At 49.8% G+C, this 14,177-nt stretch overlaps 1 protein-coding gene across 35 annotated transcripts in view; it reads right to left on the bottom strand.

The window, feature by feature from the left end:
* Positions 1–14,177, bottom strand: part of CLASP1 (cytoplasmic linker associated protein 1) — a 2,584,612-nt gene that overhangs the window by 1,218,135 nt on the left and 1,352,300 nt on the right. For all 35 annotated transcript variants that reach the window (XM_069616701.1, XM_069616702.1, XM_069616704.1 and 32 more), the window contains one exon: positions 1,402–1,505. In XM_069616701.1, coding sequence (XP_069472802.1) covers positions 1,402–1,505 — 104 coding nt within the window. The remainder of the gene's footprint in view (positions 1–1,401; positions 1,506–14,177) is intronic.

Genomic DNA, 14,177 nt, shown 5'->3' with positions numbered 1-14,177 from the left:
TCCTCTTAATGCCCTGCTGTTCCAGCGTTGCTCCAGGGTGCAGCTGCTTTCTGGAAGGGGGAGACCCCTCCACCCCCATGTCACCCACAGCAGGGATGCTGCCACAGCTAAGAGGGAGGGGAGTCTGTTCTGTCCGCACTCTGCCACCGGCCGGGACTTTGGGGTGGGGCGAGCCCCCAACCCCATTTTGACAGGGGCTGAAAGCATGCCCCATCATACAAGGCATTCATCTTCACTAACCATTTTGTTTTAGCCACCTCACAAATCTGGCACCATTGGCATCGCCATTTACCTCTTAGCACTCTTTGCGGTATTGAGTTCATGTGGCTTGGCTAATGCTGGCACTATACTGGACACACCTGCCCACTTCCCACATCTACAAACCTTCCTCCAACGCGGTCCTTCCTTCTTTGTCTTCTCCAACCTGCACTCATTGAACTTCTCTCTCCCTCCTGCAACTCCATCCTTTACCTCATCTTTCTCCTTTCACTCTCTCTCCTGGTCTTTCCCTACTCTAAACCCATCATTTCCTTCCTCCTCTCTCCTCACTTTCACCAACCATTGCCACAGCGTTAACCTACCTCCCAACTCAATCACACTGGGCTGGGCTCGTCCCTCTTTAGTATCCATGATGGCTTTAGCAGACTCATGGGCTTGTTAACCGCCCTTAACTTGGAATAGTATGCCACTCGTATGTATGTCCCTCTGTCAGTCTGTGTGTGGCTACTGCTGTTGATTCATTTTTTAGCAACCTGTGGTTGTGTAGGCCTACACTTTAAAAGGTGGGCCTCCATCTTGGAATCGGGCATCCCTGTCACAGTGGCCATCTGATTCTGGTTTGGTCACCTCATGCTGGCTGGCATATGGGTTGTTCTCTCCCTCCAAATTGCTGCCTGTGCCTGCTTGCAGTTTTGCTTTTGTTTCGGGTCGCTGCGAGAAAAACATGAGATCACATCCATGTAATTTCCCCCTGCCAATGTACTTCACTGTGATCACGATTGGTAGTCACGGATTGCAGTCATGAGGAGCAACGTTTAATCTCTAAACTCATCTTGCTCGCAGTATCAGAGAGAACCTGGGTGATCCAAGCAAGTAGGTTGGGAATATGCCCTGGTGGATCTTCTCTGTTTCAAAGAGAAAACTTTTTTTAAATACAGAAAGTGTTCAAAGGGGCCATGTCTGTCCAGAGTGAAAGGACCTGTTCAGCAGAATGGAGCTGCCTGTACCAGGTCTGCCTTTAATGCCATTGATTCAGAACATTTGTTAATATCCTCTTAGTGAACACACTCGGATGTTGAAGTTTGTGGGGATAGTCACACAGAGGTAACATGCAGGTTATTTTCATATCAAGCTTGACCTCAAAATGTGATCAAATAAATAGTTAATCAGTTGTTTTCTCACCAGTGCATCAGCCACAGCAGCCTCCAGGTCCGTGCTTGTACTAAGAACTCTCATTGCATTCATGGAAGCGGGAACTCTCCCTGGCTGTCCGAGTCCAAACCGGTCTGTATGAGTGACAACATAAGAGACATTTTAATTATAATCAACAGCTTATTAGCTGGCATGACTTATTAGCTGGCATTATCCAAACAATACTGCACTGCAGGTGTGCTGCTGGCCTTGTGAAAAATAGTCACAGGTGTCTAGAAAAGGCTATAGAACATGTGTCTAGGCTACTAAACTACCAATCACTTTACATACAGAATGAAGCTGAAAATATTTCCAAACAAGTTCCTGCAGCACAGAAAACGTGAAGCCAGGCTTCAGGAGTGTGATGAAAAGGTTCATGTTTAAATGCATGCATTTCATTTTTTAGTTGAAATTAATGTTTTAAGTTTTGTTTGCTCAGATAACAACTGAATTCATGGCACTTGCAATCTACAGAAATTCTATGTTTCATCCTCTTGATGTTTGCAACCATATATCAGTATGTGACCAGCCATCCAAGACCGGATTGCCAAGAAAGAGCCACTGTTCAAGACAGAGCTCCCAAGTTGCTAAACGTGAGAAAGCAATTGACGTGCTTTTTCCTGGAATTCTCAGACTTGAAGTTGTCTTACAAGAAAAACATAGGACTGGATGAATCGCACATGGCATGGGGAAACTTAAAAGGTCTGCAGAGGGCATCACACAAACATTTTAATAGGGGTGTTTGTTTAAAACAGAGTATCTTTTCTATGGACGAGGGCCATCGAGCCGGAGTCGGAAAAGTACAACAAATATCCCTCACAACGCGTTCTGATCTATGGCAACACATTTTGTTTCTCTGTTATAGCATTCTCTGTAATTGTATTCTCTATGATCACTGGATACCCAAAATATAACCTCCTGGATATTGGTTTACTTTTTCTCTTGTCCCGCCCATAGCACCTCTGCTATACTCTGGAGTCGCTCTCAGGCACAGACTATATTAAAGCGACAAAATAAATCAAACATCGCATTGCATTAGTCCCACACTTCTATGACTCTTTTATACTACAACCAGCATATCTAGTATATAACTGAATTATATTCAACCACAAGTACATATTTGGCCCACTGTATTGCCTGCTACCTAGCAAGATTAGCTATATTAGATTGACAGCATTTATAAAGTCACCCATGACAACTGTAACTCAATATCGATACACGAACACGCAGCGCACAGACAGATTTGATTATTTGTACTTCCTGGTATACAAAACAATATAAGTCATTCTAATAGTGCTATGCTCATAACATCTGCATGATCAACTCACTTTTACAACTGCTTAACTACGGCATAGTACTATTGTGTGCCTGTATCCCTATCGTTTCGGGAGGTTGAATCAGTGTTTGTGCCTCCACAATACTGCAGACGTGTTACAGCTGTTTACTTTTAGTTGTGCCTTCGTATTAAATCCATATAGGCTTTGCGTATCAATCACCAACATATCTTAACTCACTGTGCTTGCTATCCTCACAATAACTTCACAGCTCATTGTATTTCATCTACACCCTGAACGTATAACTGGTTGGACTCTCCGTATTTGACTGAACAATCAGCACCAAGCTAAATCAACACACATATTATACCTGTCATAATCAGACCTATCTCACTGAAACTAGCCCCTCACACAGAGTATCAGTTACAAACAATGCCTCAAATTCAGGAATCATTATAACCATAGAAGCATAGACTGCAACATCGAAGGAACCCTTTACAGTATCGGACCCCTGCATAATCATCTCATCTGTTTAGTCTACATGCCAACTGCCCTATAGTATTCACATAACAGGGGGCGTGGCCTAGAGCCGGGAGCACGTAGCATGGCTCCCGGCCCTAGCCCGGAAACGGACAAATTCAGGGCGCCTACAGATGATGGTTCCGCCCGATTCCTGGGGAGTTTGCGCCTAAATGGCGGGTGAACGCGCCAGCGAAGGTGGCATGGCGGGCGCCGCCCCTTAGTGGGGGTTGCCCAGCCTACCTCCTCCCCCCACGACTCAAACAGGTCAGGGGGCGGGGATATGGGGGGGACACTTTAGCCCGCCCCCGGAAGAGGACGGGAGCGCGCGAAATGTGAGGGGCAGGGAACCGAGGGAGAAGCAGGCCCCATAAAGGCACGGTTTTTTCTAGACCCCATCACATTCTCCCTCGGTTTCCTGCCTCACCGGATCGTGTTTTTGTTTTCCTGTTGTTGCTGTGCAAAGCAAGGAAGGTCCAGTAGCAGGCCTATTTGTGGGGTCCAGGCCAGGAGTTCCAGTGTCGTGTCCTGCGTCAGGGTGCTTCTGTTCCAGTTTGAAGGATAGTCGGATAAGGACGGTCGGGTTCCAAAGGGAAAGAGAGAAGGTATGAGCGGAGGGAATAACGTATTTGTTTATGGTATTGCGTGGGGGCAGGTACATGCGCACGGTCGTTTAAAGTTTAGGGAGTCCAAGGGGTTCATGCGTGATTGCGCCGGGAAAGCGGGACCGTTTGGAGGCTTGGTGCGGGTGGGCGCAAATCAAGGAGTGCCAGACGGAAGATGCTTATTACAAAGGTTGATGGCCTTGTATCGGAGGGCAACGAGATTTGCGAGGGGTAGGCCAAGGGGGTGGGCAGGTAGTGGGGGCGCCCGGGCTTTAGGACATCGATGTAGTATATTGATATTTGAAGGAAGACAGGAGCCAGGCAGGGGTTTCACCAGTGCTCTCTTGCTGTGGCCGGTACTGGTCTCACCCGGTGCTTGACAGGGACAGCATTTTTTTTTAGCACAATTTTGTGAATAAAGCTTTTAATGTGCCCCGGCTCCTCCGAGAAAAGTGTTGGGTAATCGCTCTTGACAACGGATCCGCTCCTCGTATTGACTGATAGAACTTGCTCTTCTGTGCTGGGATCTAGTCTGATTTTTAATTTGTCTTGATCATCCCAGCCCAACACTGCAGGTCCTTCGTGGCTGAAGTAGACCCTGGTGATGGTTTCTCTTCCTTTAAATTCGACTTTGCTGTTGATATACCCTAGCAGTTCGACTGAGGCCCCACCAAACACTGTGGGCTTGTGTCGTGTGGTGAGTACTTCCACTTTCTCTTTACCCACCATTTCTTTGTATGTCCGAAGGGGTAAGATGGTGAGGTCTGAACCGGAGTCTGCCATGACCTTTGTCTCCCTTCCATCGATTTTGATCACGCAGTGGGGCTTCTCTCTCCTGGCTCGTGTGCTGTTCACCATGATGACTGTGGGTCTTCCCTCCTCATCTGAAGAGGATTCTCTTTCCCTTGTGTGATCTGTGGTAAGGCTGGTGACTTTCTTGTTCCTCCATCGACACACTATCGAGAAGTGTCCTATGCGTTTGCAGACGGAGCACTCCTTGTCTCTGGCTGGGCACTCTCTGTCAAAAGCCAGGTGTTTGGTGCTGGTGCACCTATGACACTTGAGGGGTTCTTTCTTGCTGTTTCTTACTTCTCTCGTGTCCGGTGCAAACCTTTCCTTTCTTGGACGAATCCCACCGCTTGTATTTCAGTGGGAACTTGGGCCCCTGTAAACTCTTTCCTTCTTCCCGCCGTTTCCTCTACCGCTCTGGCGATCTCAACGGCTTTCTCTAACTGTAGCTCTTTTTCGAGGATTAACTTATCTTGGACTTTCCGACTGTTGGTGTGGACAACTAGCATGTCGCATATACGGTTTTCCGCATTGGTGCCGAAGTTACACAGGGCTGCTAGTTCCCTTAATTTAGTGACGTAGTCATCGACGGGTTCGGACTGTTCTTGTTTTCGAGTGTAAAACCTTATTCTATGGAGTACTGTGTTCTCTTTGCTGGCGAACCTCTTAATGATTCTTCTAACCGCCTCCTTGAACACATCATCATTGTCGTCATCTACCAGAATCGGGGTAAGGCCCTCGAATATTCTTTGCCCTTCCACCCCTAGGGCATTGAGTAGCATGGCCCTGCGTCTCGCCGCTGAAAATCCTGCACCACCCATAGCCTCCATGTATGTCGTGAACAGGGGCTGCCATTGTGGCCAAGGGATGGTAGGCCTACCTGGCGTTTGTAGAAAGGGTGGTGGCGGTGTGGCTCCCTGCATGTTTCTGCGCGGTTTCTTGTGGTGATCCTCGTCGCCAATTTATGTAGTATATTGATATTTGAAGGAAGACCGGAGCCAGGCAGGGGTTTCACCAGTGCTTTATTTCACGTGGCTACACTGGAACAATTCTCATATAAACGAGGCCCTAAGTGGCAAAGGCCAACGTGGCCAACTGGGGCAGGGTTGCAGTAGCTCTAACGTTGTAGCTTTAATGCTGAATTAATCCCGTGCTCGGAGGAGCCGGGAAGACGCAGCTGTCCGTGTCCTCAGCTCGTCCCGTAATGCGCGCGTAGCGCGCGGGGGCGGAGCTGCGGGCGCGGGCGAGATCTCGCGAGAGCGGGGCTCTCGCGACATCTCTACAATCGAGTGGGCAGATTTAAATAAGGAGGAAGGCAGCAACGTGTTACAGAATTTCTGGCTGCCAGCAGATGTGGTAAAAGACCACGTTACAAGTGGAAGGTTGCTGTTATAGAGTGCTTTCCGCGGCAGTCTCGTATGTTTATTGAAAAAAAAAAATGCATTTCTGGCCTAAAGTGCACTCGGTAAAGCGCTGCTGCTTTCGCTTTGCAAAATAGGTAATGTTCTGTTGGTGAGCAAGGGGTGTCGGGGCCTTGGCATAGGGAGTTTCTTTATGGGCCTTTTTAATCTTTGATGCCCGGTTTGATTGTGTGGACGCATTGGTCCCGGCCGGTTAGGCCAGCAAAAAAAATAAATAAAAAATACATGCCCCAGAATGCAGTATGGCAAAGCCTCGGAAATACCCACTAATGCGTCGGGCAGGTACTTGCGGGTGGGGGTAAGTCGCCCCTTGTAGTGGCAACTTCGAATTAGAATTAATGGAGGAATGTAGAAAGCAGAAGGGGAGAAATAGGGACTGCATACATCACCGCGCAGCACATCAGGGGGAACTCGATCGAGGGGCAGGAGGTGGAGGCGCATAGAGGTAGGCTGGGGGAATTGATTATTTGGGGCGAGTGGGTGGACTTTGTACAAAGCCGGTGGCAGGCGGGGGCATATCGCAAGATTTGCAGGGAGGGAAACGTGCAACTGTAATTTAATCACAGATCGTTGGTGTCTTCCAATTTTGATACACGGTACAGCGAGAGGTTTTTAGAGCAGTTAATGGTTGTGCTTTTTCACAGGCTGCGCTACGATTGGCGGGCGAACGCGCCAGCGAAGGTGGCATGGCTGGCGCCGCCTCTCAGGAATATGTTTCATAGTCTGTGCGTACGGGCTGGCCCCCCTTGTAGGCGGTAACTTTAACTATGCGTTGGAGGTATGTGATATGTTGTTGTTATTGCGAGGGCCGCCGTGCCACGTGCTACTAAGCCAAAGCATGGTGTTCCGGTGGTGGATGAATGCAGCAGGTTGTTTCCAATTTCTATGGCCGCCGCGCCATGCATTTAAAGCAAAGCCAGTATGTTCGTGCGGAGGTAGTGCAACACGTTCTTTTCAATGACGATGGCTGGCCGCCGCGCCATGTGTTTTAATTGTGTGTTGGAGGGAAGTTACTGGGGGGATCTAGCATGTTGTTTCTTTCACGAGCCCAAAACAATGGCCGCCACGGGTACTAAAGTCGAGTAGGGGCGCATGTTTTCACGGTTTTAGGCTGCCGCGGCACTTTTTCGTAGGTTCGAATAAATGCAGCATTTAAGTATGATATTATGGGCGCACAATAGTTGTATTAAAGATTAGGATGCGCCATTCTTTAATTTAGGAATGTCAGGATACCAAGAATTCCCAATTTGAGTAGAGGTATAGGTCAAATGGCGGGTACAAGACGTTGGTCATGGGAAATCTACAAACGGCCGAGGGTAGAGAGAGGTTATTAGCAAGGGCCGGGCTCAACCTGAGGCGTCCACCGGACGAGGACGGTAAGGGAGAGGGGGGGAGGGCAAGGGATACCTAGGTAGCCGCACACAGAGTAGTATACCTGTGGTGGTGAATTACGGATCGCCTGTAAGATAACTCCAAGACTTTATGCAAAATAAAGCTGCTGAGGCATTTTAATCTTCCAACTTTACAAAGTGTCTGAGTTGTTTTTTCCAACATGTGATGTATGACATATGCCGGGTTGCATGAGGGGAGGAGAGGGGGGAGGGAGTGAGGGGCCAGGCATGGAGGAGGGGGGAGGACAAGGCACTGGGATGCCCACGCTAAGGCCAGTGCATTAATGGGGGCAACCAGGGAGCGCTCGGCTCGCCGTACGCAGGGACAGCCGCTCGGACTCTGGCTGCAAGCCTCAGGCTTAAGATGGCGATGCAGGCCGGAGCCGGCGGCCCATGAGGCCGTGGAGAGGAGACTGCACGACTGAGTGTCCCTTGTTGCGTGCCCTGATGTTGCGGGGGCAGACGAGGCAATTCAACCGGCCCTGAGGCTCTGAGCGCCTGCCCCCGCCAGTGCGGAGGAACGGCATGGCATGATGTGTCTCTCCGGCAAGGGGAATTGGAAGCTTGACTTGGCTGGGGACCATAGTTCCCCCTGTGGACATGACGGGCGGCTTGTTAGCCCGGGTGCTTGTCGCAGCGTCCCGGCTCAGCATGAAAAGAGGCTGCTGGGCTTACAAGGGATCGTGCCTGATCAATTTAGCAGGCTGGAGAGGCTCCCTGAGTGGAACGGACAAGGAAGACTTCCACTAGAGGTGAGGTTCCCACAGCTCCCGACCCTCACCCATACCCATCTAATTGCTGCAGGGTTCCCGGACCACCACCACCTTGTAGAGGGGGAGCCTAGGGACACAGCAATTCCCCAGGTACAGCACCAGTGAGACTTCCACTAGAGGCGAGGTGTTACTGCAGCTCCCTCACCCCTGTCCATCTGATTGCTGCAGTGTTCCCGGACCACCACCTTCTTGGAGAGGGGGAGCATGGGGGCACACCGATTCCCCAGGCACAGCACCAGTGAGGAGCCTCCCACCTAGCATTCCAGGCTACAAGCAACAGCAGCCAGTGCCCCTCCCCCTGTCGACTCTACAACCTACAGCCCTGCAAGAGTGCAATCCAGCGCCAACTACCCACCAGTGCCACCCCTGGTGGGCAGGGGTCATATCTTCGCAGCTGGGGAGGCACAAAGCAGAGGGAAGAGCACAGTATGGCCAAATCCAGTAAAAAATTACCAAGAAGGCTGATATTTCCACCATGCTGGCTGCAGGGACAGCAGACCAAGCCGAGAGGCGACCGCATTGAAGCCATGATCCACGCGACGGATCTGGACTCAAGGGGAGACCTCCAAAAACAAGCAGTGACCAAGCCGATTTACAGGAGCTGCTCGCTGCCATGAACAGGGAATATCAGAGGGGCACTGAATCCTTGCTGCAGAAAAATCACTGGACTGGACAAAAGAGTGGATGAGGCCGAAAGCAGAATAACAGATGGAAACAACCCTTTGCGAGCAGAACTTTGATTTGGGCGAGGGGTCTGACAGGCTAACGGCACTGGAGGCAAGATGTGAAGCCCTGGAAATAAAAGAGTAAGATCGTGAAAACCGCTCTCGCCATAACATCTGCATAAGGGGAGTCCCATTCTCGGTCTCCGAGCTGGACCTTGAGGCGTTTGTGAGGGACCTCTTGCGCTTCGCCTTGTCTCTCCCTGATGACGCCTCCATAGAGCTGGACAGGGTGCATCGTGCCCAGCTGAGACAGCCACAGGCCTTCCCCCTGACATCTTGGCAAGAGTCCAAGTCTTCAAAATTCAAAAATAAATGAGGAAAGCCAGAAACTCTCTCTGCCTTCTCTATAGAGATGCCGCAATAGCGCTATACCAAGACTTGGCATCCTCCACCCTGCTGAAACGAAAGAGCCTAAAGCCAATGACAGAGTGGCTCCAGGAAAAGAATATAGCATATCAATGGCATTTCCCAACAGCCCTACAATTCACAGCAGAAGGGAAGCAGTGGAGGATTCGAACAATGAAAGAAGCAGAGAAGCTCTTGAGCCCGGCGGGTTCCAATGAAAAGGAGGTGGACGCCTCGCTGACTGCCCGGCGCCCGAAAGACCTGGGGGGAGCATGGTCAAGAGTCAAGGGTTCAAGAGCATGTTAACCTAGCCAAGACAGAGAGGCATCAGAGGTTTCAGTATGGAGGGGTTGGTTCTCGGAGCACACAGGGCGCCATCGTGCCAAACAAAATGGTCCTCACTAAGAGGCGGTGGGGGACACTAGACTTGAGCGCTGGCCAAACAAAGGTGAGAGGGAATGGGATCAAGCCTTTTCCCCAAGGATGACAAATGACAAACCGGGCTAAAAGGGAACTGGTGTTGGTCACCTGGAAAGTACACGGCCTTAATTTCCCAGGCAAACTCAAATCCGTGATTCGAAGGCTGTCTGAATTGGAAGCAGAAGTCCACTTACAAGAGACATCTATTAGCCGCTGACGAATGCAGGGTACAATGCCCCCGATACAAAAAAGGCTTCTTCGGTATGGCAGGGGTTAAGAAAAGGGGGGTAGCAATCTTGCTTAGCAAGGAGATACCGCTCACTGAGATTAATGCGCTCCGCGACCCACAGGGCCGCTATATTATGGTGAAAGGGAGCTTGCACGACTTACCTCTCACCTTATTTCCACCTACGCCACAAACTCCTCCCAAGTTCAATTTCTCAACTCTATTGCCCCAGAGATCACATCCTTTGCAGAGGGAAAGCTCATAGTTGGGGGTGACTTTAACTTAGTCACGGACCCAGATAGCGAACAATCCCTACAGCCAACCAGGGAAGACTACACTAAAGCAGTGGGTTTCGCACGGCTTCTCTGGGAATTGGGGGTGATGGACTACTAGAGGCTACATAACACAGGCACTAGATATTACTAATTTTATTCCCATGCTCATAAGGGTCTCTCGAGAATTGTTGTTGTCTTCCTCCTCCCCCCCCTTACCACCCTCCCAGACCTGGAAGCTACAAGACTTTCTCTCCAGGACCCAGTAATTAGAGGCTAAATCACAGAGACCCTGAAAGCCTATTTCAGAGAAAACACCCTAAGAGAGACCCCCACCTGGCGGTCGTATGGGCTGCAATGAAGGCAGTTGTTCGAGGGGAGCTAATGGTGAAAGCAGTGGAGTGCCGGAGGCAGAGCTCCTCACAGAAAATAAAGCTAGAGAAAAGGGTGAGGGACCTAGAACATACACAAGGCCTCCCACTCGAGAAAGGCTTGGATAGACCTCAAAAAAGCGAAATCACAACTTGAGATGCACCTGGCCGAAATGTCGGCCAAAACTCTTACGTTTATCAAACAATTTTATTATGCAGACAGCAGCAAAGCAAATAAGCTCCTGGTTTATAAGTTGAGGAAAGTGCACACCCGCAATAATATCCCTTCATTAAGAGAGGATAGCAGGGTGCTACTTTTCTCAGAGAGCGATAACATACAGGCAATGTTAGCCCACCATAGAGAGGTTGTTACCAGGACCTATACCCATCTGGGGGGGGAAAAAACCCTGGGTTGCCAGGAGGGTCATCCTGAGTAGCACACAAACAGGGGGCCTCAGCGTTCGAGATATCCTTAGATACTACTTGGCAGCACAGCTATCGAATGCATTCACATGTCAGGAGGGGGCGGGATCCCCACGTTGGAAGCAGATCGAGGAGGCATGGTGCCTGGCCCCTCTTGCCACCTTATCACACTCATTGGCGGGTGCTCAGGGGGGAGGGAGGCTCACTATTTTCCACCAAGAATACAATTTACAGCTGGAGGAGGGCACTTCATCGCTGGGGGTTAGTGGGCCACTGAGGCCCCTCAACCTGGTATGGAATAACCCAGACTTCTCTCCAGGCCTGAACCCATTGAGGTTCACTAGCTGGAAAGAGGGTGAACTGTTGCAGATAAAAGACGTCAACAATGGTACCCCCTATCCGTAGAAGAGTGTAAATAAATATTCCACATTGATGAAGGGGAGTGGCTCAGGTATGCGCAGTTTGAGGCTCTGGATGTCCCAACCTGCAACCAAAGCGGCAGAGGGCAGAGAACTTAACGCACTAGAATGGACGCTAACTTCAGCAGTTCTCAAAGGCAGGGTTGGCCCTCCTCTAAAAGCTCCTCAATAGGTTGGACCCCTCAGGGAAGGAGAAATACATGCTCAAGTGGGAAAGGGACCTCGGCAGAGAGGTAGACACAGAGGATTAGTACCGCATCTGGACTCGCACACATAGAAGCTCTAGATGCATTACGAATAGGACGGGAGCAATCAAGGTTTGCTACCGATGGTACCTCACCCCGGAAATACTAAACAAAAGTGATCCATCCATCTCACCACACCACACTGCTGACGGGGCAGCGAGTCAGTGGGATCATTCTTCCACATGTGGTGGTCATGTGCCCCATCAGCCAGGTTTTGTTTCAACTGAAACAGATCACAGGCTTGACAATTCCTTGGGACCCAGGAATAGTTCATTATGGTGGGCAAAGTGCTGGGACATTGCTGCAGCGGAGAATATTACTGTTGCCCAGTTGGGAACTTTGGGTACATTTTAGGGTACCTGGTAACCCTTCTTTGATTACACCAGCCGATCCCCAGGAGTGGCACGCAAGCCACCAACACTCAGGTGGCTCACAGAACAGTAGGGGGCAAGTGAACTATCGCCTTGTTGACAAAGCCTGTCAGTTGAACTATTGGAGCACGCCTCCCCTTGGTCCAAAGTGTGCCGTGCTCATGTGTGTCTTCATTACTGCTCCTCATTTGTTTTCTGTTTGCCTCCCTATGCTTCATTCTGAAAGGCTCTTATGTTTTAACGGTTATAAAACATAATAAAAAGATAATGTTGAAAGTATTCACAGAACAGTTTCAAATTCTCCCAACTAACCATTGTCACATAGGGATAAGGAAAATCACCCCTACCATATCACCCCCTCTTCTCAATCCTCAACTACAGGGTGAAAACATCGAGACAAGATGCCTAGAAAATGCAAACATAGAATCAGAAAGGAAAAAAGACCCAGGAGAAAATTGGATGCAGCCCTCACTGCCCCATCCATTCAGGCATCCAGAGACTCTACAGGCTTCCGACTACCTCACTTCAATAAACCATTTATGGCTTTTATCACCAGATAGCACCTGAAGAATTGGTCAAAGAAACAGGGCTCACCAAAGACCTAATATCCCTGCCTACATTTACCTAGTCACCCACTCAACCAACCACAAGTCAGGACACACAACAAAAAATAGCTGTTACACTCCCATTCATCCCTAGACATCATGCACCATCCACAACAACCCCACAGCTGGAACTGGGAGCTGTGCCAGACCCTAAGAAGAGCCTGCTAAGCCTCTTTGAGTCTGAAAGTCCTAACGTGGAGCCCTGCAAAACTAATGACAGCAACCTTGAACAACCTTTAACAATCCACCACCACGTGTCCAAGCAGCCGAATGCACCCAGAAAAGACAGTCACAAGATGCATCCTGATCAAGCAAAACACCTCCACAGCTTCTTCAGCGAGATCCCAATCCCCATCGCTTAGCCAGAGTGAAGGGCCAGGCCTCCTTTTTGTGAGAGCTTTCTGGGTAAGGAGTAATGGAGGACAGATGGTCATGTCCAGAAGGTCCAGGGTACCATGCCGTCCTGGCCCAATCCAGGGCAACTAGGATCATGGTTGTTCTGTATCGCCTGAAAACTTGAGGAAATACTGGGATCAGTGGGAACGTATATAGCAATGGTAAGTTTCAAAACATGACAAAGGCATCACATAGTGACTCTCTCAGAGGAGAACAGTTTGCACTTCTGTTGGAACTAGAGGAAAACGGACCCACCTGAAGAGTTTCCTCAGAGGGTAAAGATCTCCCAAAGAACTTCCTGGCACAGCACCTACTCAAGAGATTGAGCCCTGCCTGCTTGCTTTGTCTGCAGTTGTGTTCTCCATCCAGGCTAAGTCAATGACTGTGAGAGATCTTGTTCTGCAACGCCCAAAAACCAGAGCTGCATTGCCTCCCTGCACAGGTCAAGAGATTCAACACCACCTCTCCTGTTGACACAGCACATGGACGCTGTGTTGTCCGTCATCATCAGGACAGTCTTCCGCGTATAGAAGGCAACAAGACCATCAACGCCAATCTGATTGCCCTCATGTCCAACAGGTTTATATGGAGTTTTCACTTCGCCAGGCACTACAGCTTGCTCAGTCAGATGAAACCCCAGCCCTTCAAGGAGGCATCCATAACCATGGTAGTCTCTGGCCACAGTTGCCAAAAGGTTCACTTTCCATCACGTTTTCTGTGTGGCCCAACACAGGAGATCCTGTGCGTCTCTGTTCGGGACAGTTATTCGTAGTCTGGCCTCTGTAACTAGGAAAATGCATGATGCCATGAGACCTACCAACCAAAAGCAATTTGGGGCTGTCAGAAAGTGGGCGATCTGAAATTTGGTGACCATCTGTTGGATGTGTGGAGCATTGTCCGCGGTTGGGGACAATGGGGTCCTTTCCTGAGGAAGTCCAGGATCGCTCATATGAACTGAAGCATTTGAGAGGGCGACATTTGGGACTTTTGAAAGTTGCGGGAGAAGCCAAGCCTGTGCAAGAGGAGGCAGGTGCGGCTGGGATTTTCGCAAGTGTGATTTGGGAGCGGGCTTGGATCAGCCAATCGTCCAAAAATGGGAAGATGTGAATTCCACCGCTCCTCAGGCTGGTCACCATCACTGCCAGCAGCTTGGTGAAAACCCTTGGGGCAGAGGTAA

The sequence above is a fragment of the Ambystoma mexicanum genome, chromosome 9 (genome assembly GCF_040938575.1).
Source record: "Ambystoma mexicanum isolate Mex_15411 chromosome 9, UKY_AmexF1_1, whole genome shotgun sequence".
NCBI lineage: Eukaryota > Metazoa > Chordata > Amphibia > Caudata > Ambystomatidae > Ambystoma > Ambystoma mexicanum.
The sequence above is the reverse complement of the archived record's forward strand: the minus strand, read 5'-3'. Positions and strand labels throughout refer to the sequence as shown.